This window comes from Arachis ipaensis, chromosome B10 (assembly GCF_059453495.1).
Source record: "Arachis ipaensis isolate K30076 ecotype BB chromosome B10, ASM5945349v1, whole genome shotgun sequence".
Taxonomy (NCBI): Eukaryota; Viridiplantae; Streptophyta; class Magnoliopsida; order Fabales; family Fabaceae; genus Arachis; species Arachis ipaensis.
Window position 1 is genome coordinate 141,250,121 of NC_142435.1, and position 27,113 is coordinate 141,277,233.

The 27,113-nt window shown below is 31.4% G+C and overlaps 2 protein-coding genes across 3 annotated transcripts; one reads left to right on the plus strand and one right to left on the minus strand.

Moving 5' to 3' along the window:
• The first annotated feature begins 503 nt into the window (after window positions 1–503).
• On the plus strand, window positions 504–7,377 carry LOC107621726 (protein ENHANCED DISEASE RESISTANCE 2-like). 2 transcript variants are annotated; one of them, XM_021114058.2, is made up of 10 exons: window positions 504–615; window positions 2,426–2,713; window positions 2,826–2,912; window positions 2,985–3,200; window positions 3,359–3,494; window positions 4,435–4,597; window positions 4,686–4,811; window positions 5,958–6,152; window positions 6,263–6,385; window positions 6,876–7,129. In XM_021114058.2, exons 2-10 carry the CDS (start codon window positions 2,452–2,454, stop codon window positions 6,987–6,989), a joined length of 1,422 nt encoding a protein of 473 aa, XP_020969717.1. In that variant the 5' UTR covers window positions 504–615; window positions 2,426–2,451; the 3' UTR covers window positions 6,990–7,129. The 2 variants fall into 2 exon arrangements, with proteins under 2 accessions (XP_020969717.1, XP_016179226.1); XM_016323740.3 differs by lacking the exon at window positions 504–615 and adding an exon at window positions 1,978–2,148 and having other exon boundaries at window positions 6,876–7,377.
• A 3,457-nt stretch (window positions 7,378–10,834) lies between these two features.
• On the minus strand, window positions 10,835–16,598 carry LOC107621416 (cyclin-dependent kinase C-2 C-like). The gene is made up of 9 exons (XM_021113972.2): window positions 15,908–16,598; window positions 14,702–14,986; window positions 13,723–14,040; window positions 13,214–13,441; window positions 13,018–13,115; window positions 12,551–12,668; window positions 12,075–12,461; window positions 11,795–11,864; window positions 10,835–11,279 (listed from the first exon to the last, which is right to left on the minus strand). The coding sequence occupies exons 1-9, from the start codon at window positions 16,259–16,261 to the stop codon at window positions 11,272–11,274; spliced, it is 1,866 nt and encodes a 621-aa protein (XP_020969631.1). The 5' UTR covers window positions 16,262–16,598; the 3' UTR covers window positions 10,835–11,271.
• Between the last annotated feature and the right edge of the window lie 10,515 nt (window positions 16,599–27,113).

The following is a 27,113-nucleotide window of genomic DNA, read 5'->3' on the forward strand; positions in this document are numbered from 1 at the left end:
AAAATATAAAAATATTTTTTTCGATATATCTAACTTTATTTTTTACCAATATAATTAAAATGATTATAGAATAGATAGTATTATTAGTACTTTATATAATTAAAAAATATTAAAAATATTTATAAAAGGTTAGTTTCTACTTTGTTATTTTTTTTTTGGTGACTAGTTTCTACTTTGTTATTTATAAAATATCAATATATTGTTACAATTTATTAAAAAATAAATTTTACATATACTATGTCTCTATGTCTAGCCAAAAAAAAAATAGTATTTAATATGTCCCATACCATTTATTTATTTATATATATTTGTTAACAAACCTTATAATTTGTAATTATATATATTATCTTAATAGGCTTTCAATTTTTAGAGGGGTTTATAGAAAAAAAAATTCATTAACAAACATCAAACAATAATTATTGTTGCAACAAGAAAAACAAAAGAAGGTCAGAAGGTGCTCGGTTTTTGCAGCATCCTGATCCGGCATTGCCGTTGTTGTAAAACCAGCTTCCACCTTCTTTCTCTCATTCTTCTTCTTCTTCTTTATATATATAGTTTTATATTAAATGTAGAAAAAAGGAGTCACCATATAAATTATCTCTAGCAACCAAAAAGGTAATGCGTCTGCATCTTTGTATTTTTGATCTCTTGAATTTATGTCTTTCATGTTTGCATGTGCTGCATGCAATCATAAAGGTTTCTGGGTTTTCATTAATTTATATGGCTCTAATAAGTCTTGATGGGATATATATATTGCACAAATATAAATTCAAGTATTAAATTTGATTGTGATTTTATTTTTTAAAAATTATTCACAAATTAAAGAAGTGTATGTATGGGTAGTATTTAATGCACGTACACATGTAACATATGATACGCACAAAGCATTATTATTCGTTCACCTTTTCATGTATGCACGTGAATAAAGGTTTCTGGGTTTAATAAAAAAAAACTAAAGGTATGGGTTTTGACTCAGATTATTTTGGCTATGAATCTTAAGGTTCAATACTGCACAAATAGATCGAAATGCGAATACTGAATATGATATGGTGCTGGTACATGTAAATATGAGAATTTTATGTGAGAAAAATAGAAAAAATAGTCACAAAGTTAAAGAAATCTAAGGTGGAGATGACATTTAGATTGTCTTTCTAATAACAATTACAAAGCAATTTTTGTTCTTTTGCTTTTGTTTTCTAAGAAAAGAGGATCATTCGAATTGGGTCATTGTTCAAGTCGTGGAATCAGTCACTAGTATAGTTATCGGATTAGGCCGAATATATTACACACTTTAAGTGCAGTTCTTTTCTGAATCATGCGTTCGTGTGTCCATAACTGAAAATAGGTGATCTAACGAAGTAAGTAATAATATTAAAATCGATTTGTTTTGAAGTGTTTAAGGAAGTATATATTATAAGGTTTAACACGAGATGCTTGTGCACTGGACTTTTTTATTTTTAGGACTTTTTTATTTTTAAGAGTGGTTAAACAAGCCTTAGCTTGTTCTAGTTAGTATTATTTATTTTGTCTTTTAGAGAGTCAATGATGATGTACAATGCATTTGTCTTCTACACCTTTCTTTTATGGTGGAAACTCAGGTGTAGTCGACTTCACGTGAAGTTGATACCTGTGAGAGCCGTTAAATGATTTGACTGATTTGATTAAATTTTCATCTAACGGCTCTTAGGTATCAACTTCACGTGAAGTCGACTTCACCTAAATTTTTACCTTCTTTTATACCTCAATTATAGCTTTTTCTTCCTTTCTTTTTTTCAAATAATGTCTTACCCTTTTTGCTTTAATTTGATTCATTCCCCTTTTATATTCTTTTCATATAATTTTCATATTTTATGACATTCTTTCTATGAGCCTTTTTTTTTTCTTTTGGAGACTTTCTTTACATTTGCTCTTATATCTGCAAATGCATTTCACATGGATCATCATTCAGCTGAAAGTTCCTATCAAATATGCTGTTTCTTTTTTCTTTCAATTCATTTTAAGTCTCTCTTTCTCAGAAGAAGCTTCCTTGAAACTGAACCTGAGATTGTTTAGCTTGTGAAAATGTTTAATACTGTTTGATAACTTTTACTTCTACAAGTGTTGCCCTACAATCTTTTCTTTTAAGTTCTTCATTGGTGGCCTTATAAGGTACAAGAAATTTTCATTACTGAGATGGTTTTAGATTTCCCTGAGAAAAAAGTTCTCACTTTTAAGATAAGATATTTTTACTTTCAAAGTATCACTGCTATTTATATTTTAAGTTACTTAACAACACTACTGCTTTTGTAGAATTTTGATGCAAATCTTGCAAATTGCATTTTAGTTTATCACATTTTTTATGTAATTAGTCTTGAAGATGTTCAAAGTCATTGGTTTATTAGCATGGTTCTTTTTGTTTGTTGACATATTTTCCTGAAATTTTCAGGTGTAGTTAAGTACATCATAGATACCATGGGTGGTTGTGCATCAGTGCATTCCCATGGCATTAAAAGGCCCAGAAAGTCTCATAGAAGAACGATAAAGCGAATAATAAGACACCGCCGTCGAAAGGTCTCAACTCCGGTGGAGAAAGGTGGCATGGGGAGGAAGAATGATGCAGGGCCATGTGTAACAGATTACTCTGTTACTGAAGTTGTTCACATGGAATTCGAGAACGGTTCCAATTCAGCATATCATCTTAGACAACTTGATTGGCACAAATTTGATTCTAAATGTATGTTCTTGTCAAAATCCTTATCTTTATATGAAGCTGATAGTTAAGGCTTAAAGATGTGAACGCATGTTAAACTATCTAACAGTTCTCGACTATCTACTGTTTGTTGCAGCAAACTCCCAAGAGGAACCTTATTTTGACACTTACAGCATTCTTGAACCGGAATCTGATGATGATTTCAATAGTGTCCATGGAGGAGGTAATGAAACATTACAGGCCTCATTTATGTCTTAAGAAGATTGGATTGGATCATAACTTTTTATAACTGCAGATAGTTTTTCGAATGGCGAAAATGCAACACAAGGCTATATTGTTCCTCGGGTTCATCCTATGGAAGTGAAAACTCAAGAGATTGGACAAAAACAAGGACTCCATAAATTGATGAAGTCGATAAGCTTCAGCAACACGTCGAGGAGGCTCTCGTCATCACTCTTCAAGCTTTCTTTCAAGAGGAGATCATGTGATGTTGATCAAAGCAGTGAACAATGTAAGCTAAGTGTTCATAACTTGATATGCATGAAAATAGATTCAAGATTCCAAAGTTTGGAAGAGAATAAGACCAATGCCACCTTTTTCATACTAATTATGTAACATAAATTTATCATACTACTAATTATGCTTCTTAATCTCATTGTTGTTTGATAGGTCAATCGAAAAGATATGTATATCGTCCGGTTGCAGGACATATGATACCATGTCAGACCGGAGAAAAGCCTTCTTCCGCATGTTGGAACGAGATTTCTCCCTCGGGGTTCAAAGTCCGTGGCGAAAACTATTTCAAGTAAGTTGTTTTTATTTATCTAGTCTGATTTTGGAAGAGAGACTGAGACTAGGAGACAGAGACTAAATTAAGCATTTGTATTGTGTTTGGCGTAAAATATATTGGACTAAGTTATGTATCAATATTATGTTTAGTTTAAGATAAATATGGAAACTGAGGAGTACATTTGAAATTTGAAAAAGTTAAATGAGAGTATTTTTGAAAAGAAATATTAAAATTTCAGTCTCTGTCTTCAAAAATTTCAATTTCTCTGTGTCTCCACTTTCTTGAGGTATTGAAGAGATTTAAATTGTGTTTCGAGATTGAAATTTTAGTTACAGTCTCTAACTACCAAACACAATACTAAGTCCTAGTCTCCGGTCTCAATTTCAATCTCTAAAAACAAACACTATCTAAAGGAAACACTATAAAATATTTAATTTTGACATACTGTTGGTTTGCAATAAAAGAGTTGTACAAGACAAAAAGTTGGGCATAAGGCTGCGTTTGTTTCTAAGAATAAGACAGCACAAGATACTGATAATAGAATAGAATAAGACACTAATGGACAGATACACAAAATTTTGTGTTCTTGTATTATGTTTGGTGATAAACTAGAATAAATTATGAAAATTCAATTTATTCTCATTTTTTTCATTCAAAAATTTTGAGATGAAAAATATAACAATAAAAAATATAATTATGAAAAATTAACAAGAATAATAAAAGAAAAAATAAAAAATAAGTTGTGTCCTTTTTTAGTGTCTCTGGACATATTGCGATTTTGTGTCTCAGTGTCCCTGTCTCAGTGTTCTGTCTCTGTAAACAAATGCAGCCCAAATGACTTAAATCGTTTGATCTATATAGCCGACCTTATTATTAAGTGGAATAAGCCTTTGATATTTGTGTTCTTGTTGTATGTATATCTAAATTGATAATAGTCCAAACTTTTGTTTTGCAGAGACAAAAGCAAGGTTCCTGCACCAAAGGAGTGTCCCTATAATCCAATTGGTGTTGATCTATTTGTTTGTCCCAAAAAGATACACCACATTGCTCAATACCTTGAGCTTCCAAATTTTAAATCCATTAGTGAGCTTCCCCCACTTCTTATAGTAAATATCCAGGTAAATTTTTTTACTTTTTGCTTTTTCATTCACCCTCAATGTTCAGAAAATTTTTGTATTGAATTCTTCTATATATGCATTGTGGCAGTTGCCTACATATCCAGCTGCAATGTTTGGTGGAGACAGTGATGGAGAAGGTATGAGCCTTGTACTGTATTTCAAGGTTACTGGGAATCTCCAAAACATTTCTTCCCAGTTTCAGGAAAATGTAAAGGTAGTTCAATTTGCTCTTAGTATTTCAAATTATTATTCTCCTCATCTCATATGAGTAACTCCATTTATTAAGAGTGTATCTGTTTAAGCTTATTTTGTCACAAAATCACAACTTTTTTGTTAAATTAAAAACATACACTTTAGTCCTATATTGCTTAGAAGTTCAAAATGATAACTTCAAAGAAAAATTAGTTTTCAGCTTTCTTTGTTTTAGTTGTAAACTCACAATTTTAGCCTGATACGCATATTAATTTGAGCTAAATTGGTCTTTGAAAGATGACAAAATCAATGTTATCATTTGATCATGAAATATAATATAATGAGTCAAATTAGTTTTTTGATTAACTTTTACTAACTTATCACTATTAAGTATCATGTGAAATCTATGATGCACAGACACTGACACCGACACTGGACACGCTGACACGCGAATTTTAAAATCTTATAAGATACGGGGACACTCATATATATAAAATATAAAGTATTTTTTAGATAAATCATAATGGTATTTTGATATTTTATTGAATACTAAAATATAAATTAATTTTTTAATTATTTTTAATATCTTATTTTAATTATATCAAGTATTTAAAATATTTTTTGTTTTAATAAATAATAAATATATATTATATCTAAATTTATTTCAAAAATATATGTTAAGAATAAGATTGGACACGTTGATACGTGATGGTATTTAGGTGTGTCCAACCGTGTCGGTGAAAATTTTTTTATTTTTTATTAAGACACGGTTTGGACACAGCAGACACGCTTGTCGGACGAGTGTCCGTGAGTATCGTGTCCAAAATATATCCGACACGGCAACTCAGCGAAGTGTCCGTGCTTCATAGTGTGTGAAATAGAAGACAAGACACTAGCTAGTCTCGATATCAATAACAGTAAAAAGTTAACAAAATTACCAACTTGACTCATTCATATTTTCAAGAATCAAATTGCAACATTGAATCTTTGAGAGCTTGAATTAACTTATAAATAATTTTTCTGTTAGAAATATAACTATTTATGATGTCTATTTCCGTCGGTTTAAACTTTTGAGGGGATTGATATATATTATGACTGTATATATATGTCCTCTCCTATAATATAGTTTATTAATATTTACTGAATCCATTTTTTCTTAATTTGCCAGAGAGTAATCAAAGATGAGATGGAAAAGGTGAAAGGATTTAAAAAAGAATCCAATGTTTCTTACAGAGAAAGATTGAAGATCTTGGCAGGAGTTGTGAATCCTCAAGATATGCAATTAGGTGCTGCTGAAAAGAAGTTACTAAATAATTACAACGATAAACCCGTCCTCTCGCGCCCTCAACACAACTTTTACAATGTACATTTCGTATAAAACTTACGACCATGTTATATATACACAAAAATCAGTCATTCGTATGATTATGTTCATAACAAACACTACTAACTTGTTTATTCTATTTCTAATAGGGTCCTAACTACTTTGAGATTGATTTGGACGTTCATCGATTCAGCTACATATCGAGAAAAGGACTCGATTCTTTTCGCCATCGTTTGAAACATGGAATTCTTGATGTAGGGCTAACCATTCAGGTAAGATGATATGTTGATCTATGCTATCTAGCATTCATCTTTCTTAATCTTTACAAGAAGAAATATTTCAACTTAGCAGAATTTTGTGGTTTAATTTTTCTGTTGGTCTTTATAGTTTTATCAAATTTTTAATTAAGTTTTTATATTTTTTTTCTTTTTAATTGGAATCTTACACTTTTAGTTTTGTAATTAAATCATTTTTATATCAAAAATGTTAAAATTAATCAAATATTTCTCCCAAAATATATGCGATCAAAAATTTAATTTGATTTTAAATTATGAATATCTTCAATTTGCGAAAAAATATTCAGTTATAACATTTTTTACACTAGAAATGATCTAATTATAAAATTAAAAGCAATGTAGAGACCCAATTAAAAAAAAAAAGTACAAAAACTTAATTGAAAATTTGGTAAAACTAGAGTAAATAAACCTAATGTTGTTAGTGTTCAACTTAGACTAACCATGTTGATAAAATTTTCTATAACAGGCACAAAAACAAGAGGAACTTCCTGAACATGTACTATGCTGCATTAGATTGAATAAGATTGATTTAGGTGACATTTCTCAAGTACCAAGACTAATGACCCTTGATGGTGAATGATATAGCAAACTTGACAATAAGGTTGTGTTTGGCTAGGGGTAAAACAATGGTGTAAGATTTCGCAAATGAAGTTGTACATAGAGTTTATCTACAAAATTTTACATCACATTTTCCCTTCTTAGCCAAACACATCCTAAACAGGTGAATATTGTTTTTTAAGTAACTAATTTGCTTCCATGGATGTACATTATGTTGTTTGGAAGCATACTTTTGACCAAAGTCAAAGAAATTAAGAGGATATATATTAGGGTACTGCTAAATGGGAGTGATGTTTCCTAGTTAAATGTTGCTTTATGGTTCACAGCAACATTCTTTAACTACAAAATAACATGACATGTTGATTTTGGCTTCTTTTTATTTGTTTTATATTAATGAAAAATTTTCAAGTGTACCGGTGTTTCATTAATTTTTAATCGTCGATCTGAATTATAAACTTTCCTATATTATATGTATACACCAACAGGAAGCAGGATGAGATTACTGCACAGTATTCGCCATGGTGTGTGTTTCACAAAGTAGTAACATTAATATTATTTCAATTAATTTTTATTTGTGCAATTATTATTAATACTAGTATAGTATCCGGATAATATAAAATATATATATAGTAATTTTTATTGCACAAAATTTATAAAATTAATTAAATTTAAAGTTTAACTATTCTCAATATTGAAAATAATGAAATCAATGAGTAACAATTTTACTTGTCTTAATATAGTTTGTGATTAACTTAAAATATATACATTAGAATCCTTTTTTTTTTTAATTTTTCTTTAAATAACATTAGTAGTTGAATTTATAGACATTTTCTCATGATTTATGAGTAAAACTTTCAAACCTTTTTATTCTTGTGTTATAACTAATTTGAGCAAGTATAATCTAATATGCGATAAAATTCGTCTTTAAATTATATATCTTTTTATTATCATAGCAAAAGAAACTATTATAGAGAATTATTTACTGTTCGAATATGCAATATTAGCATTTAGACCATTGATATATGAATTAACATCCTTTAATTTATATATAATTTTTTTTATAGAATTAAATAACTTAATACGTGAAATTATGATTGTTACGATGGATAACCGGAGATTAATGGGTTGGACGGTATTGGTTGGCCCAAACGTATGAAAGATGAGGCTAGCAAGTGGATCTACAACTCGGGGACCACCGTCCCGCTCGTGCGCATGAAAGAATGGGGGGTGGTACCTGCAAAGACACTCCGATGCCTAAGTCAGCAAGGATGTGAGCAGGTCTAGAGAGTATTGGGACTTAGAGATACCTGAGAAGTGTCAGTGTATTTATAGTGGTGAACCAATAACCACCGTTGGAGTAGTGCCGCTTTTTAGGGTGTTAACCGTCTCTTGATCTTAGGGAGATTAAGATATGGCTCGTGAAAGTGGTTAGAGAGATTCTAGGGGCAGTTACTCATTTAAATGAGTGCTTATATGCCAGCTAACCTTTCTTCCCGACTTCCTTAGAGCAAGTCGTGGTGAGTACCGACTTCTTAGCGGCTGACTTGGAAAAGGTGAGGCTCAATCCTTTGGGTCGAGCCTTTTTACTTGAATCCTGGGCCTTAGCGTTAGGCCAGAGTATGAACAATAATATTAATACTAAATTGATTATATAGATGTTATTTTTTATGGATAGTATAAATGTAGTTATAAAATAGATGCTTATTTTTATATTGTTGCAAAAATGACATGGCAATTTCATATGAAACTTAAAATCTTATGTGTCATTCACTAACCATAACACTATTTTGGACTCTCTTTGTCTATATTATAATATAATTTAATTATATAATGATTAATTCATTATTTTTAACATTTTGATTATACAAATATCCGAAAAAAATTATCATTTTTAATTGTCATGAAATTACTTTTTCCAAGAGTTTACATTGATAGGAAAAGGTACATAAATGATTATATTTCTAATACACTCCTTACAACCGGTAATTTGCTATACAAATCATCCTTTAACAACCACTTTAATAATTTTTTTAATCAAACTTGTCAAATTATCTAATAATTATCAAATATCAATTTCACATGAAAATAACTACATGTGAGTTTTCGCTGTATTTGGATGTAGGGAATTCTAAATTTCTAAATTCCTTGTTTGTTTGCCAAAACCTCCACCATCCTAAATTCCTTCAATAAATGAATGGTTCAGTTTATTACATATGTGATCTTTATCGTATCAAACACAAATATGTTGTTTCTCAAAATTTTCCAGCATTCAAATCTCTCTATAATGATCAGTTAAATGGCATCTTCAAACCCAAGAACTTAAATCTGGGCAACAAGTTGCCAATGGAACTTGGTCTCTTCTTCCACCACAACCTCATTATTACCTTGTAATCGCAGCAACTTGGTTTTCGTCCCAAGCGAAATCCTGATGGCTCTATTGATCGGTATAAAGCTCGTCGATAACATCTTAGTGTTGATTAAAACAAACTTATGCTAACTCTGGAAATCTTATGGTTATTAATTTTGATGATTAACAACACAATTAATATATTAAAAATTTAATTGAGATTTTCTAATGGTTTGAAATGTTATAGATCAAATAATTTTTATCTAGCCAAATGTTTTTAATTTTGGAATATATTTTTAATCATGATCATACGTGATCAAAAAGAAAAATCTCATTTATTTTAAGATTTTTAACTCAAATTCGACACTTGATACATAAACCTTAGATGATAAGTTTATGAAGAAACCCCTGTTCATTGGTAGTGATATGCATCATTAACAAAACATGTTCAAAGTACAAAATACTTTGGAAGTTCATAATAATAAAGATTTCAGAAGTTCAGATTAAAGTTTCAAAAGCCCGGAATGAGAATTTTTGAAGATGGTATACATCTCAGGTTTCAAAAATAATCTAGACTTATATCTCCTAGTTCGGCAAGTCAAAGACTAACTTGACGTAGATCAGAGTTCTATTTAAGAGTTTGTCATTAGTCAATGAATTGTTGCATGCACAAAGCATGATTCAAACTCTCGACACATGAATCTGGTAGCACTATGGCAATTGTCATTGATAGAGTAGTGGAGTTTTTGTCCAAGTTATTCATCTTGATGAAAATTTTATCCCTTAGTCGAAATATGTTAGGAGGTCAATATTTTTATTAGAAAAAATAAAATAAAATTAGTATTACTTTAAGAGTTTAATTTTGATGCACTGACAATGTAAAACGTTTTACTTTTATACAATCGTACAATCATAATCGTTATTTTAGATTCACGCGATCAATGTAAAAAGTAGTTATTTTTGCTATTGTGATATTATGTAATTAAATGTACATATAAAATAATTTTACACTGACAATGCATTAAAATTAAATTCTTACTTTAAATGTAAATCGAATGGAATAAAAATATTAATAATTTAATATTTGTATTTTTTTAATTAACATCTTTAAGATGTTATTAGCTAATTGGTCATGCTAAATTCTAGCGTTGTATGCCGTTACTAATAATTTTCTAATTCGAATGGAAGTTGCCGAAATTGTCATAAAAAAATCCGTATCAAATTGTGCAAATTATAAGATACAAGATTCCACATTGAAAACTCTTTTCCAAATAATATATTAGACAAAATTTGACAATTTCGGTATGAAAATCAAAGGCACCGGAAAATTGGTTTTATATATAAGACTATGTCCCCGTAAAACATTAGTGTCGTGTATTTCAGGTTTTTCCCCCTTGGTTTTCGATTTGAGAAATAAATTTCGTTTTACATTATTTGAAAAACAATTAACTTTAGAAGATTTACTTTATTTTTTTCACTAACCTATTTATCTAAAGATATTGTAAACATAGAGGGCACTTTTCCCAAAAGGAAAAAAACAATGACACTCAAATAAATACATCTTTGAAGTCATGATGTAGATAAAAAAAATAAAAAATAAAAAATAAAAAATAAAAAATAAAAGAAAGAAAGAAAGAAAAAAAATAGAGGACTTTTACTAGGAAGGTGCAACTCCACCAGAAAAAATAACCATTCTTTAATCATACCATCTTTCATGTTGGCACCTTACATATATGGATATAATTTTCTATATTTCCATGTTGAGATGCTTATGATAGAAGGAGTTAAAGTGAAGACTCCTGACATTAAAAGAGGAGTAGAAGAAGAGGGTCTCATGCCAGCAGTAGTTAGAATGGTTCAGATGCCATTGACAATGTTCCAGCATTGGCTAGATTGCTTAGTCAAGCATCCTTGTATATTTAGAGAAGATTAACTCCCACTCCTACAAATCCTTGCTTCATATCTCTGTTAATCACAAATTCATTTAGGAATACTCATCTTAAGTTACCTTGTTAAGTTCTTGTAAAACAACAATAGTGTTCTTCTTTTAGAGAAGCTTAAATAGCCGTTTTGGCAACCGAAAGGTTCTGATTTTAACAAAACGGACCCCAAGCTTTTTTTTTTTTTGACAAAATAAACTCCCAAATAGCAATTCTGTTTAACAAAATGACTTAACGTCCAGAGTGATAGGTTAACGATTAGCTCATTTTGTCAAACAGAACTGATATTCAGGGGTTCATTTTATCAAAAACGAAGGTTACTGTCCGTTTTGTCAAAATCAGAATCGCTAAAATAGCTATTTATTCTTTAGAGAAAATATAATAATCACAAATTCATTTATGAATACTCATCTTAAGTTCCCTTGTCAAGTTCTTGTGAAACAACAATAATGTTGTTCATTTAGATGAAAGATCTTGTATACTTAACTTTTGTATATGTAAAAACATTACTCATACTACTGGAAAGAAAAAATCATTTACCTCTTCCAAACCTTGATTTTCGAACTTCGCGCCGCATGTCACTCACTTGCGAACCATGATCTGTATTTCCCTGTGAAATTAATTTTGGTAAATAAAACAATATTACATATGTGCAACAAAAGGAAATAGTAGTTTTCAGCTATTGTTTGAAACAAGTGCAAATTATTTTATGGCATGATTTAGAGCTTGTTCCTTGTTGCCTCTGTTCTTCTAACTAAACATAGAAATTCAACATTGTCCAAACATTCTAACATAACCAACTTTAAAATAATGATATTACCTGATGATTCAATAGTTCGGAAGGATCAAAATCCATCGTTACGCGAGTCTCTTCATGGTAACCTTGCTTGTCATTATATCTCTTGTCCAAAGCAGTCATCCTTTGTCTGTTTAAATCATAAGTTCCTTTAGCAAAGTTTGGATCCAATGCACTAATTTTGCTTCTTGAGCCATCTGATAGTGTAGATGAAGCATCTTGCTTTCTCCTTTTCACCCAGTCATAGCCGCCTTGTGCCGGTACAGTAAAGCCATTACCATCTGCAATATTCACCATCTGCGAAAGGTCTGAGACTGCATCCATTTCGGGGTGTAGATGGTCTTTGTGTCCTCCTATGCCCTTTTGAATATGTGATCTACCATCACTTCTACGAACATTATGAGGACCATTCTGCATGTGCTTTGAAAAGAAGAAAAGATAAGCATATAAAAGCAACAATTTTCACATGATGTAGCAGCAGTGGACTAGTAAGAAACTACCTCTTTGGAAACTGATTGAGTATGATCAATTGGTTCTCGCAAATATTTCTTGACTCGTCTTGGTTGCCTTCTCGATGTTGCAGCATCTCGCATTTGCATTTTATCATCGGTCCTTTTCCTGATAATACATTTCCATACTTTAGTTGAAAAGGATTGTAAAATCCATAAGAAAGTAAATCCTATATTTTAAATTATTTGCTTGGTTTAAGAAGATTTTGAATGTAAATGAGACGATTAGCTAGTCTAAAGACCAAGCCCCTTGCTATCAAAGTAGGAAAATATGCTGAAAAATTATATGCAGTTGTCTTCGTATGAAGTTGACAGTTAAGAACGGTTAGATGATTTGACATATTTGACTACACACTCATCTAACGATTCTCAATTATCAATTTCACATGAAGGCAAATGCAGTGGAAGAACTGTGTGTGGCAATTTTATGTCACTAAAAAGGAAGACAGGTAGTTTACCTCGACATGTCTTCCCGACTTTTAGCATCCAGTTCTTTGCTAGGCGAATACTTTGGCAAGTTTGATGGATTGCAAGCATAAGGTTTGGTGTTGAAATACTATAACAAGGTATTCCAAGAAATGAAAAGAAAATATATATGTCAGAAATCAAACTCAATCACATTGAACTTGCTAGCATTAAGTTGGTGAAGTTTACCTCAGACATCAGGGCAGAGGAGGCGGTTCCACGATTGGCGGGGTCAATGGATAATAAAGTCTCAAGTAGATCAACAGCAGTTTCTGGAAACTCGGCACACCTCTCACGCAAAGAGCTTTCGTAAGTAGTTTGAGGTTTAAATACTGTTGCATGAGGAAGCTTATACTTTTTCCAGAAATCGTCCGGCGGAGATCCACACAGCTTAAAAATTTTGTGTAGTTGTTCAACCTGTATGCTCAAAAATAAAATAACTCATATCAAAGTGTTTCCCACAAAATAAGTGTCAGTGTAAGGAATGTACTAATGTATTGCTTATGTTATTGTTTTGCTATACATAGTAATCAACAATGTTTTTATGTCCCTTGCTTCTATGCGAAAAGTTTCAAACTAAATCACACACAAAATAGTAGGAAGTAGAGCAATCTTTTTTCCAAAAAGTTCACAAACTTTTTAAAATGTCTTTTGATGCTTACCACTAAAGAATCAAATACATCAATTAAGCAGATTACCTCAGTTCTTCCCTTAAGGATTGGTTTTCCTAGAAAAAGTTCGGCAAATACACAACCAACACTCCACAAATCAACCGATACTCCATAATTGGTTGATCCCATCAAGAGCTCAGGAGGGCGATACCATAGAGTTACTACACGACTGGTTAACTGATGCTTGTTATTTGGACTAATTGTATTTGCTAATCCAAAATCTCCTATCTTGAGAATACCTTCATTGTTCAATAAGATATTTGATACTTTAATGTCACGATGCATGATACCACGGATATGACAGTGCTCAATTCCACTTAATAGCTGTCGCAGGTAACACTTTATCTGTGGGAGAAACAAGGAAAAGATGAAATGTCCAACATCTAACAAGGACCTAAATAACTTTCAAATACTCGAGGACTTCAAGGAGAAAAAGAAACAAATAAAATGAAGTAAAGTGTTGTAGCATAAAATGAAGACCAAGATATGATTTAGAGTTAGCATAGAACCTTAAAGGCTTGTTGGTGAGTTGGGATTTTGGAGGAGAAGGGAGGGAAAGGAAGGTTTTGTAGCGTAAACATTTAAAATTTAACACTACGAGCATTTCCTTTCCCTCCGAAATTCCAACTCACAAACAATCCCTGGAACAAGTCCTGTTTAAGTATTAATTTCGACATAGGCATCATGAATGACGTTTTAGCAATAGTTTCTATTAGAATCTTTAAGCTTGTAGCACTGACTTATACATCAAGGAAATGGGTGCACAAGTGAGTAAGAAAATGACATATATAGCCTCATACATATTGCGGCTATGGAAACATGCAGACCAGGATAGATTCCCCAGTTTCAAAACAATAAGTGTAGATAATCGTCGCATACTTTGCTTCAATCAATGCTAATGTATGCATATTTCATGTTAGGAACACCAAATATTGATATTTTGTAAAACACATGTGGAAATTGGCATGAAGATTCGAATTTATCATAAATGAGATGAAAAACCAACCTGAGAGTCAGTGAAGAGAATATCAGGACGCGATACTAAGCCAGCAAGATCATGCTCCATGTATTCAAAAACAAGGTATATGCTACTAGATTGCTTAGAAGTGATTATGCCCTCCAATTTCATGATGTTTGGGTGGTCTAGCCTGCGAAGGATTGATATTTCTCTTGCCATGAATCTAATGCTCTCAGGTTGTAAATTGTCAAAGCGCACCTTCTTCAGAGCAAACATCCTTCCTGTTTCAACTTCACGTGCTCTGAACACGCTGCTATAAGTACCTTGTCCAATCTGTACAAAAAACCAAAAGGGAAGAAGTACACTAATATAAGAAAACATCAAATTAGAAAACTAATTGTGCCATGTTTTGAAAACCAAAGCTAGTTTGGCATTAAGAATACGTATGCTCCTAATTCGGTTGTACCAGTGCCAATGCCATTAGGAAAGGTTTCCTTAGTAGCTCCATATAAAGTTATACAATTTATCAGTACATGCCATTAGATAAGAACAATAGCGTAAAGTAAAATATTATAGCCTTCAAAGCTAAATTCTTTAAACTTCATAATCATCTCCCTACCATTAAATCAAGCTAGTTAGTATTCAAATTTGATATTCCTTAGTTTTATTCCACCAAAGCAACTAAAAATTGTGCTGACTTCCCAACAACACGATGAAGCTTTGCAACTACTGAATATATGTTATTTATAAAAATATAATTATCTTTCAAGTTAAACTATATATTATGCATACTTATACAAATTCCAAAGCCGCATTTGTTTAAGGAGAATAATAAAAGAGAGGTCCTTCTGAAAGATCTCACAACATGAGGGTGAATGGATAATTTTGACCATGCTATGCAACAACAATACCTAATACTACCATACTTACCGGTTGCCGAAACTAGTTAGCTAGATTGCAATTTCATGCAAACCTCACATATTTAAACCCTGCAATCATTATTTTAAAATTTTTTGTCTAACTAACAATTTCATGTCTAAATGATCAAGATTAGTGATTAGTGAATGTTAACATTTTCTCATTGGAAACTTTTCAAACAAGCTATTAGAAAATCACTACAAATTTTGTCCTAGTCAACCATATTAAAAAGGTGAAAAGTTTTTTAACTTAGTTTATATCATTCATAAGCCTGAAAGCAATATATTACCTACATAAACAGTTTCCAAAAACCCCAAAATCTAATTGAAAAAGTACCTTATCTAACTTTTGAAAAGAATCAGCTCTAAGAGGGAGCCATCCATGAACAGCTTCACCAGCAGTAACTGTGAGCCAACTTGGCCAACCAGCAGCATTGTGTTCAGCATCAACATGCCTCTTGGAGAATCCAAGCCTGATGCTAAAGGAGCCATTGCTCTTCTTGGAGGCGTTCTTTTTCAATTTCTTCTTGTTCTCATCTGCTAATGATGATCCTGCCACATGAGAATGGCCCCTTGATCCTGCAACTGAAACTGCTGGTGGAGGAAGAGGTTCCAAAATCACATGATCAACAGGTGATAAATAAGGTGATGAGTCCCCAGACACAGCATTCTTGGAATTGATGCAACCCATGTATCAAAATCTTTCCTTTTCAAGATTTTTCTTCGTCTTCTTATTATTATTATGATTAATTACTAAATTATTGTTATTATTTTTCAACCTCTAATTGGATGGCGGGTGAAGAATGCAGGGGACAGAGGTTTCTCCCCCCTAACATCAACACCCCCCAATGAGGTTTCTGCTAATTGGAATTCGAATCAGAAGAGGTGAAATGGGATTAACCCAGAAACAAAATCATTTCTTTTTTTTTTTTTGGGTATTGTGGTGAAACAAAAAAGAAAAAAAAAAAAGTAACTTTGGTTCTGGAAACAACCCCTTTAATGTTTCTCTCTCTTCTTCCTCTCCTCCCTTTCTTTCTGTGTTTTGTTTTCTCTCTCTTGCTGTCTGTAATTGCCATTTTTGTTCCATCTCTAATTGTTTGTGTCATGTTTGCAAGATCCTCGGAGGAATGGAGGGTTGATGGTTTTTCAAGCGCGAAAGTTAAGGAAGAGAAACTCGGCGGTCCAAATTGGTTCATGGTGTTGAAAATACAAAGTGTGAAGTTTGTAATCATCAGAAGAGAGAGAGAGAGAGAGAGGTGAAACCAATTAGCCATGCAAATTGCAATGGTGGCGCGCCTTTTTTTTTATTTCTAACAAAAAAAATTAATTTTGATACTTTCTGAATTTATAAGTGGATCTAATTATATAATGGCCAATTCTATGTTGCCTAATTTATTTTTTGTAGTAAGTTTTAATTTTTTAAAAATTATTTATTGTTATATTTTTTAAATTAAATATTATTTTTTAATCTTTTTTAATAAATTAACACCACCTTTTAAGTACCATAGTTTTTACCGTATATAATATCATAATGCAATAACAGTTCCAATTATATGAATGTATAAAATATTTTATATTAAAATTAAACTTTAAAAAATATTAAATAGTTAATATTTAATTAAAAAATATAAAATGATAAATTTTAAATTTCTCATATTAAGTGAATATGAGTAAGGGCAAATAATACTTTTATTTTCAGCAATATCATTACTTAAACTTTTAAAAATTTTGGGAGATCATGGCCTTATATACCCCTTATTAGTTCTACCACTTATTAAAACTAAAAGTAAAATATGTTATTTTATTTTTAATATTTATCAAAAATTTTAGAATTATTCTTAACATATTGTCTTAATCCTACGCCCAAAATTTTAAAATTATCAATTTTATATATTTCTATACTATGATTTGAGAGACAAAAAAAAAGTCAATAATATGAATAATAATAATAATAATAATAATAATAATAATAATAATAATAATAATAATAATAATAATAATAATAATAATAATAATAATAATGGCAAAATATGAGTTTTAATGTCTAAATTTACTTTTCAATATTTTTCTTAAAAAAATAATTATAATGATCATTTTTTAAAACATTGAGGCTTGGAAATCCTACAGTTATTCCAAATAAAAAATTTTCACCAATTTTATTTTGTAATTTTTTATAACAATTCATCTTTTTCTATCTTATTTTTATATATATCTATAATAATATATAATCTATAATCTATAACAATATATAAAGTAGATATGGAAAATTTGATATCCAATATTAATTTTTTTATTTTAATCCTATCAATAAAGAGTAATTAATATAACTATCATTTAAAAAAAGTCAACAAAATAATTATAAGCTAACTTTTTTTCATTCATATTGCGATTACCTTTTTATTTTACGCATAATTTCCATTCACACCATCTTCTTTTTTTTAGGTCTCTGTCTATTTTTATTAATTTTTTATCTCTATATTTTTTTATTTATTAAATTAATTATGTATTAAAATATTTTTTTAAAATTACAAGAAGAGAAACGACTCATAATTAAGCATGTCGAAAATTTTATTATAAGTTATCATCAAAAATTTTATTTTCATGATCACTCTAAAAAAAGTGGTTATAACCTTTTAACAATTTGTGGATGATGTCAAATAGTATGAAAGATGTTTATTTATATTGAAGAGATAAGTACTTTTTTCGTACCCAAGGTCTGGGGTCGAAATCAAAATCGTCCTCGACCTTTTTTTCTTATTAAAATCATCCTCAACGTTACAAAACGTTATAAAATCGTCATTTTCTACTTCAATTTTATTTTTTTTACCAAATTACCCTTTATTACTAAAAAATTATAAAATAAATAAATAAAAAAAGAAAAGAGGGTGGGACTGGGAAGAGAAAGAAAGGGGGGAGGCCGCGAGAAAAGGGGGGAGGGGGAGAGAAGGGGGACCGCCGCCCTGCCCTGCTGCTTTGCCGTCCTGCCGCACCACACTGCACCGCCGCCCTGCCGCACCACACCGCACTGTCTTCTTCTTCTTCTTCTTCTCCATACCGCCGCACCGCCGCCCTGCCGCCCTGCTATCCTGCTGCACCGCATCACACCGCACTACCGTTTCTTCTTCTTCTTCTTCTTCTTCTGTGAACTGAATTTTTGATGAAATTTGTTGTTGTTGATGAAATTTGTTGTTGCTGAAATTTGAATTTCTGAATTTTTGATGAAATTTGTTGTTGTTGATGAAATCTGTTGATGATGATGATGATGACCATGAAGAGAGGGGCACGAGGAAGGGGTGGGAGGTTACGGTGAGGGAGTGGGGTGAGTGGTGGGGGGTTACGGTGAGGGGGTGAGGGAGTGGGGTGAGGGGGTCGGGGTTACGGTGAGGGGGTGAGAGGGTGAAGGGGTGAGGGGGTGAGTGGTGGGGGTTACGGTGAGGGGGTGAGGGAATGGGGTGAGGGGTGAGGGGTTACGGTGAGAGGATTGATGGTGGTGGTGGTGGTGGTGGTTGTGGTGGTATGGTGTTGTTGCTGTTGTTTAGTGGTCTTGGTGTTGGTGTTGGTTGGTGTTGGTGGTGGTGTTTGTGTTGGTGGTGGTGGTGGTGATAATGGTGGTGTTGGTGTTGATGGTGGTTGTGGTGGTAATGTTGGTGGCAGTGGAAGTAGTGGGGTGAGAAAGGTGAAGAGAAGAATGATGATGATGAGGGTATTTTGGTCCAAAAATTCGAGAAATGATTATTTTAAAGCGTTTTTGAACGTTGAGTATGATTTTAATAAAAAAAAAGGTCGGGGACGATTTTGATTTCGACCCCAGACCTTGGAGACAAAAAAAGTACTTATCCCTATATTGAATTAAGAGACCGTCAAAGAAACATTAAGAGAAAATAGTTGATACGTTTTTTGAAATCATATAGTTTATATAAATAATAAAAATGAAGCAATTTTTAAGGAGAAAAATGTATGATTTAGTAAATCTTTGACTAAAACAAAATTATTTTATTGTTTATAAAATTTAGAAAGAATAAAGACAAGAAAAAAAATTAGTCTTAGTTTACATGATTTAGTACTGACTACATACCCTATAATATGGTACTGTACTCGAATTTATAATTCGATTTCAATTTTTAACAAACACAAATAAAAAATTCATTATATACATATATGCATTTTTTTAAAAATAATATTATAAAACAATAAATTAAATTTTTTATTTATATGATAAACGTATCATTATGATCAGAGTGTACTTTCTCCACTCCAATACTTCTTGCGCTTGACCATGTGTCTATGTCAATGGATAGCGGCGCCTCCAAACACGGATAAAGAGATACATGTGATAACTCCAATTATCACACCTACGACCAGCTCATAATAACTACTTTAATGTCGATTTAGGATACCCATATTATTATGAACAAAATTCTAAAATAAAGAGATATTCTCAAATTTGTTGTAAAATAAATAAAAGATATATTAAATATAAAATAAAGATATATTAATACAAGACTCTAGCATTAAAATAATTAGCTCAATAATGATTTGTATATATATAATAATATTATATGTTGTAATGTGTATATATATATAAAGATAGAAAAGAGTATAAAAAGTAAAGAGAGAGAGAATTGCATAAATATATATATATAAAGATAGAAAGAAGTATTAAAAGCAAAAGGAGAGAGAATTACATTTGTTTATAGTAAGAGAAAGAAAGAGAACATTTTTATATTGCTTCAGAGTGTAAGAAAGAAAAGAGAGAGTATTTGTTTATTATTGTTGTGTAAAAAGTCTCATATCATACCCCTATTTATACATGCATGGGGTCTTTATTTTCAACATGCATTTAATATTCATTCTCTCTTTGAAAATATGAATTTTACATGGGAATGGGCATCCACATTGCTCGTTCTTATCACAACACTCCCCCTTAGATGCCCATTTAGGATTATTGCCTCATTAAAACCTTACTAAAGGAAAACCCTGTGGGAAAAACCTTAGTGAAGGAAAAAGAGTACAATATCCTTTGTGATGGGGACTGCCTCATTAAAAACCTTGTTAAGAAAAACCCAATGGGAAAAAAAACTTGACCAAGGAAAAAAGAGTACAGTCTCCCCCTCTTGCTGACATTATTTAATGTCTCGAAATCGGCGCATTCCAATCTCATGTACCAGTCTTTCAAAGGAGGATTTTGGGAGTGACTTTGTGAATAAATCTGCCAGATTGTCACTTGAACGGATCTGTTGGACATCAATTATCCCTTGATTTTGAAGGTCATGAGTGAAGAAGAATTTGGGAGAAATATGCTTTGTTCTATCACCTTTGATGTATCCACCCTTAAGTTGAGCAATGCATGCTGTATTATCTTCAAACAGGACAGTTGGAGCTATCTTATGATCAATCAGTCCACATGATGACAGAATATATTGAATCAGACTCCTCAGCTAAAAACACTCGCAACTAGCTTCATGAATCGCCAGTATTTCAGCATGATTAGAGGAGGTTGCTGTAATCGTCTGTTTCGTGGACCTCCATGATATAGTTGTACCACCATATGTGAATAGGTATCCTGTTTGAGATCTCCCTTTATGTGGATTAGACAGGTATCCGGCATCTGCATAGCCAACTAGTTGTGACTTGGATCCATAGGGATAAAACAATCCCATATCAACCGTTCCATGAAGATATCGAAAAATTTATTTGATTCCACTCCAATGTCTTCTGGTTGGAGAGGAACTATACCTTGTTAGTAAATTCACCGCGAATGATATGTCAGGTCGCGTATTATTAGCAAGATACATTAGTGCTCCAATGGCACTAAGATATGGTACTTCAGGACCAAGGATATCTTCATTTTCTTCTTTAGGACGGAATTGATCCTTTTTCACATCCAAAGATCTTACGATCATTGGGGTACTTAATGGATGTGACTTATCCATATAAAATCTTTTCAAGATCTTTTCTGTGTATGTTGTTTGATGAATAAAGATCTCACCTTTTATATGCTCGATCTGCAGGCTGAGACAAAACTTAGTCTTCCCAAGATCTTTCATCTCAAACTCTTCTTTTAGAGTTTTTATAATTGTTGGAATCTCTTCAAGAGTCCCAATGATATTTAAATCATCAACGTACACAGCAATTATAATGAATCCAAATGCAGATTTCTTTATGAAAACAAACGGGCAGATATCATCATTCTTGAATCCGTTTTTGGCCAAATACTCAGTAAGACGATTATACCACATTCGTCCAGATTGTTTCAGACCATATAAAGATCTTTGCAATTTGACTGAGTATAACCCTTGCAAATATTCATTAGATGGTTTAGATATCTTTAGTCCTTCAGGGACTTTCATATAGATATCCCGATCTAATGAGCCGTATAAGTAGGCTGTTACCACATCCATTAAATGCATATGCAGTTTATGATATGCAGATAAACTGACCAAATAACACAATGTTATCGCATCCACTACAGGGGAATACATTTCTTCATAATTTATACCGGGCCTTTGTGAAAAACCTTGTGCCACAAGTCGGGCTTTATAGCGCACAACTTCATTTTTCTCATTTCGTTTTCTCACAAATACCCACTTATATCCAACAGGTTTTACATCTTTAGGTGTACAGACTACAGGTCCAAAGACTTCACGTTTTGCAAGTGAGTCTAATTCAGCTTTCATGGCTTCTTTCCATTTTGGCCAATCATTCCTTTGTCGACATTCTTCGACTGATCTTGGCTCAAGATCCTTAATTTCATGCATGATATCTAATGCCACATTATATGCAAATATTTCATTTGCAATTATCTTATTTCGGTCCTATTTCGCTCCTGTAAAGACATAATTTATCGAGATCTCGTCATTTTCACAATTTTCAGGTACCTGAACGTCTTCTGGCGTTATATCAGAATTTTGGACAACTGCAGGTGTCTCTACTATGTCTTTTTCAATAGGAATATTATTTACCTCTTTTCTCTTTCGAGGATTTTTGTCTTTGGAACCGACAGGCCTGCCACGCTTTTGGCGTGAATTTGCTTCAGTGGCTACTTGTCCTACTGGGACATCAATTCGAATTGGGGCATTTTCCGCTGGTATATAAGATTTAGTTATCCTCTTTGTATCGGAAAATGCATCAGGCAAATCATTTGCTATTCTTTGCAAATGTATAATCTTTTGAACTTCCAGTTCACATTGCCCTGATCGAGGATCTAAATGCATCAATGATGATGCATTCCAGTTAAGCTCCTTTTTAGGAAGCTTATTCTCTCCCCCTAATGTTGGAAATTTTGATTCATCAAAATGACAATCCACAAACCGGGATTTAAATACATCTCCAGTTTGTATCTCAAGATACCTCACTATAGAGGGAGAATCATATCCAACATATATTCCCAATTTTCTTTGGGGTCCCATTTTGGTGCGATTAGGTGGTGCAATGGGAACATATATCGCACACCCAAATACTCTTAAATGGGAAACATTTGGCTGCTGGCCAAAAGCTAATTGCATAGGAGAGAATTGATGATAACTCGTTGGCCTCAAACGAATAAGTGTTGCGGCATGTAAAATAGCATGCCCCAAACCGAGGTTGGGAGATTTGTTCTCATAAGCAAGGGTCTAGCAATTAATTGGAGGCGCTTAATAAGTGATTCTGCTAACCCATTTTGTGTGTGAACATAAGCTACTGGATGTTCAACACTTATTCCATTAGTCATACAATAAGCATCAAAATGAATTGCTTTGATTGGATTTTCTGGAAATTGTGCTTTTAATCGAATAATTTGAGCCAGTAATATCGCAAACGCCAGGTTGCGAGAAGATAATAAGCACACATGTGACCATCTCGAAGATGCGTCTATTAGGACCATAAAATATCTAAAAGATCCACATGGTGGATGAATAGGTCCACATATATCACCTTGAATCCTTTCTAGGAATTCAGGGGACTCAAATCCAATTTTTACTGATGATGGCCTTAGAATTAACTTCCCTTGAGAACATGCAGCACAACAAAATTCACTAGTTTTAAGAATCTTCTGGTTCTTTAGTGAATGTCCATGAGAGTTTTCAATAATTCTTCTCATCATGGTTGTTCCCGGGTGACCCAATCGGTCGTGCCAAGTTATGAATTCATTTGGGCTAATAAACTTCTGGTTTACAGTGGCATGTGATTCAATTGCACTAATCTTGGTATAATACAACCCAGATGAAAGTGAGGGTAATTTTTCTAATATAACTTTCTTATTTGAATCCTGAGTTGTGATACATAAATACTCATGATTTCCCTCATTCATAGTCTCAATATGATATCCATTTCGGCGAATATCTTTAAAGCTCAACAAGTTTCTTCGAGACTTGGTAGACAACAGTGCATTATTTATTATAAATTTTGTTCCTCCAGGAAACAAAATTATGGCTCTTCCGGAGCCTTCTATCACATTGCCTGAGCCAATAATAGTATTAACATATTCCTCTTTTGGCACAAGATGGGTAAAATATATATCACTTTTGAGAATAGTGTGCGAACTTGCACTATCCGCGAGGCATACATCTTCATTACATATCCTTGCCATTCTCTTCAAAAACAAATAATAATAAAATGAGTAGTATGCACAGATAAATTGAATACTTGATCAGAATTATTTTTCTAAGAAACACTGTACATAAAATAATGTCATATACTAAAATTTTATTTTAAAATTTGACACATTTAATAATTTCAAAATTCATAAACATTAATATTTCATTATTTATGTACATCACATTTGAAACTTAAATACATAGAAAATAAAACTTAACAATAAGTTCTTTACATTATTTATTTACATATATACTTCACAGTCCCACATATTAAACTATTCCATCATTGATCAAATGACCAATATTTCCTTCAGGATCCTCAAAGAAATCAGATACATCATAATGAGTGGTGGAGTTCTCAGCATCATTTGAGACAAAATTTGTTTCCTTTCCTTTGTCGTCCTTTTTCAAAGATGCCTGGTAAAGATCGACTAGGTGCCTTGGGGTACGACAGGTACGTGACCAATGGCCCTTTCCACCACAACGGAAACACTTATCCTCTGTTGATTTATTCTGCCCGATATTCCTTTCTCTATCCCACTTCTGGTGAGATCCTCTCTTTTGAACATAATTCTTTTTCCTTCCATAATTTTTCTTATTATTAAAACCTTGCCATTTACCTCTTCTGGGGTAATTTGCCACATTTACTTCAGGAAATGGGGCAGCGCCAGCTGGGCGCGCTTCATGATTTTTCAATAACAACTCATTGTTGCGTTCAGCAACAAGAAGGCAAGAAATTAACTCAGAATATTTTTTAAACCCTTTCTCTCGATACTGCTGCTGCAGGAGCACGTTCGAGGCATGGACGATTGAGAAAGTTTTCTCCAACATATTATGATCAGTTATTTTTTTCCCACACAATTTCATTCGTGAGGTGATTCGAAACATTGCAGAATTATATTCATTTATAGATTTAAAATCTTGTAAACGCAAATGCGTCCATTCATATCGGGCTTGAGGAAGTATCACCGTTTTCTGATGATTATACCTTTCTTCAAGGTCTTTCCAAAGATCTGCAGGATCTTTTAATGTAAGATATTCATTTTTCAATCCTTCGTCAAGATGACGACGAAGAAAAATCATGGCTTTAGCTTTATCCTTCTGGGATGCATTATTTTCAGCCTTAATGGTATCTCTAAGATCCATTGAATCAAGATGGATTTCAGCATCTAATATCCATGATAAATAATTGTTTCCAGATATATCAAGAGCATTGAATTCAAGATGAGAGAGTTTCGACATAATGAAAAAATTGTTACTTGAGTCTTCCTAAAAATTTGATCAGAGTCTCGTGCTGATAACGTGTTGTAAAATAAATAAAAGATATATTAAATATAAAATAAAGATGTATTAATACAAGACTCTAGCATTAAAATAATTAGCTCAATAATGATTTGTATATATATAATAATATTATATGTTGTAATGTGTATATATATATAAAGATAGAAAAGAGTATAAAAAATATTTTAAAATTTAAATTATACCACAAAAAAATATTTTATTCTATGCAAAATAATTTAAAAAATAGCTTAAAAGATGTTAGAAGTACTATAAAAATTTGTAATGTCCTAATGACTTAGGACATTAAAGAAATACTCCACATAGTCACTAATAATTTAGAAATTAAAGAAAAAATATTTTTATCATGTATTTACCTAAATCACTAGAATATTACAAACTTTTATAGTACTCATAACATCTTTTAAGCCATTTTTTAAAATTATTTTGTATAGAATAAAATATATTTTTTAATTATTTTGTATGGAATAAAATATTTTCTTTCATTTCTAAATTATTATTGACTATGTAAAGTATTTTATTTAAAATTTGAGTACATGCATGTATTTACCTAAGTTATTATAACATTACAAATTTTTATAGTACTCCTAACATTTTTTAAGCCATTTTTTTAAAAATTATTTTGCATAGGATAAAATATTTTTTTGTAGTATAATTTAAAAAAAATTATTAAAAAATATTCATGAACTATTAAAAATGGACAGAAAAGTATTGTATGGAATTCGAATTGATAGCTCATTAATATTTTAAAGAAGTCTCGTAATTAAATATTTTGTTAGCTTTTTTTTAACGTATAAAATAAAAATATATATTTTTTTAATTTTTAAATTATTAATTTTTTTAATAATTTTTTTAATAAATTATTAATTTTTTAACAGTATAATTCGAATTATACCATGAATTATTGTGTGTGTAATTCGAACCAAGCTTGTTCGAATTATGTGTGTGCGTGTGTTTGTGTGTAATTCGAATTATGTGTCTGCATGTGTTTGTGTATAATTCGAACTAAGCTGATTCGAATTATGTAGAAATGGAGTTCGAACCAAGCTGGTTCGAACTACATATAAACGTGCATTGGTGGATTCATGAAGCAATTTTTATTTTGGCTTATTCACGTAAATTATTTTCTCCATTGGCTTATTTTTGTTTTTTACCCTTTAGTAGTTAAAGATTGTAATTAAAATTTTAATCTTAAAATATAAATTTTTAATTCTTTTAATATTTTCAAAAAAAATATAAAAAACTAAAATTTTTAAAAATAAAGATTGAAATTTTAATAATATTTTTTTATAATAATTTAAAATATTTTAATTATATTTATCTTGAATCAAATAAAATATTAAGACATAATTTAATTATATATATTTTTTACCAAACATAATACATAAATTTAATTTAGTGTCAATCTTTCCATCTTTATTTTGGAGTGTCTATCTCCTTTTGAAATGAAATCTAAAAATTATCATATTTAAGATGAATAACTTTGAGTCTATTTTTAAAAAAATTCAAGATTAAAAATAATATTTCAAATATTAAAATATTAAAAGACGAATTTAAAACGCAATCTAAATATTAAGGATTAATACAGTAATTTAGCCAAACATTGAACAAACAAATCAACACAGAATCAATTCCATTCTACTCTTATCAAAGTGCCTAGATTTT

Excerpts from the sequence above, each read along its gene's own strand:
- LOC107621726 (XM_021114058.2), top strand. The coding sequence starts at position 2,452 with ATGGGTGGTTGTGCATCAGTGCATTCCCATGGCATTAAAAGGCCCAGA. Across the intron at positions 2,714-2,825 it reads GCACAAATTTGATTCTAAAT|CAAACTCCCAAGAGGAACCT; the intron begins GTATGTTCTTGT and ends TGTTTGTTGCAG. Across the intron at positions 6,153-6,262 it reads CTCAACACAACTTTTACAAT|GGTCCTAACTACTTTGAGAT; the intron begins GTACATTTCGTA and ends TATTTCTAATAG.
- LOC107621416 (XM_021113972.2), bottom strand. The coding sequence starts at position 16,261 with ATGGGTTGCATCAATTCCAAGAATGCTGTGTCTGGGGACTCATCACCT. Across the intron at positions 14,041-14,701 it reads TTCTCTTCACTGACTCTCAG|ATAAAGTGTTACCTGCGACA; the intron begins GTTGGTTTTTCA and ends TTTCTCCCACAG. Across the intron at positions 11,865-12,074 it reads CCGAACTATTGAATCATCAG|GGAAATACAGATCATGGTTC; the intron begins GTAATATCATTA and ends TTAATTTCACAG.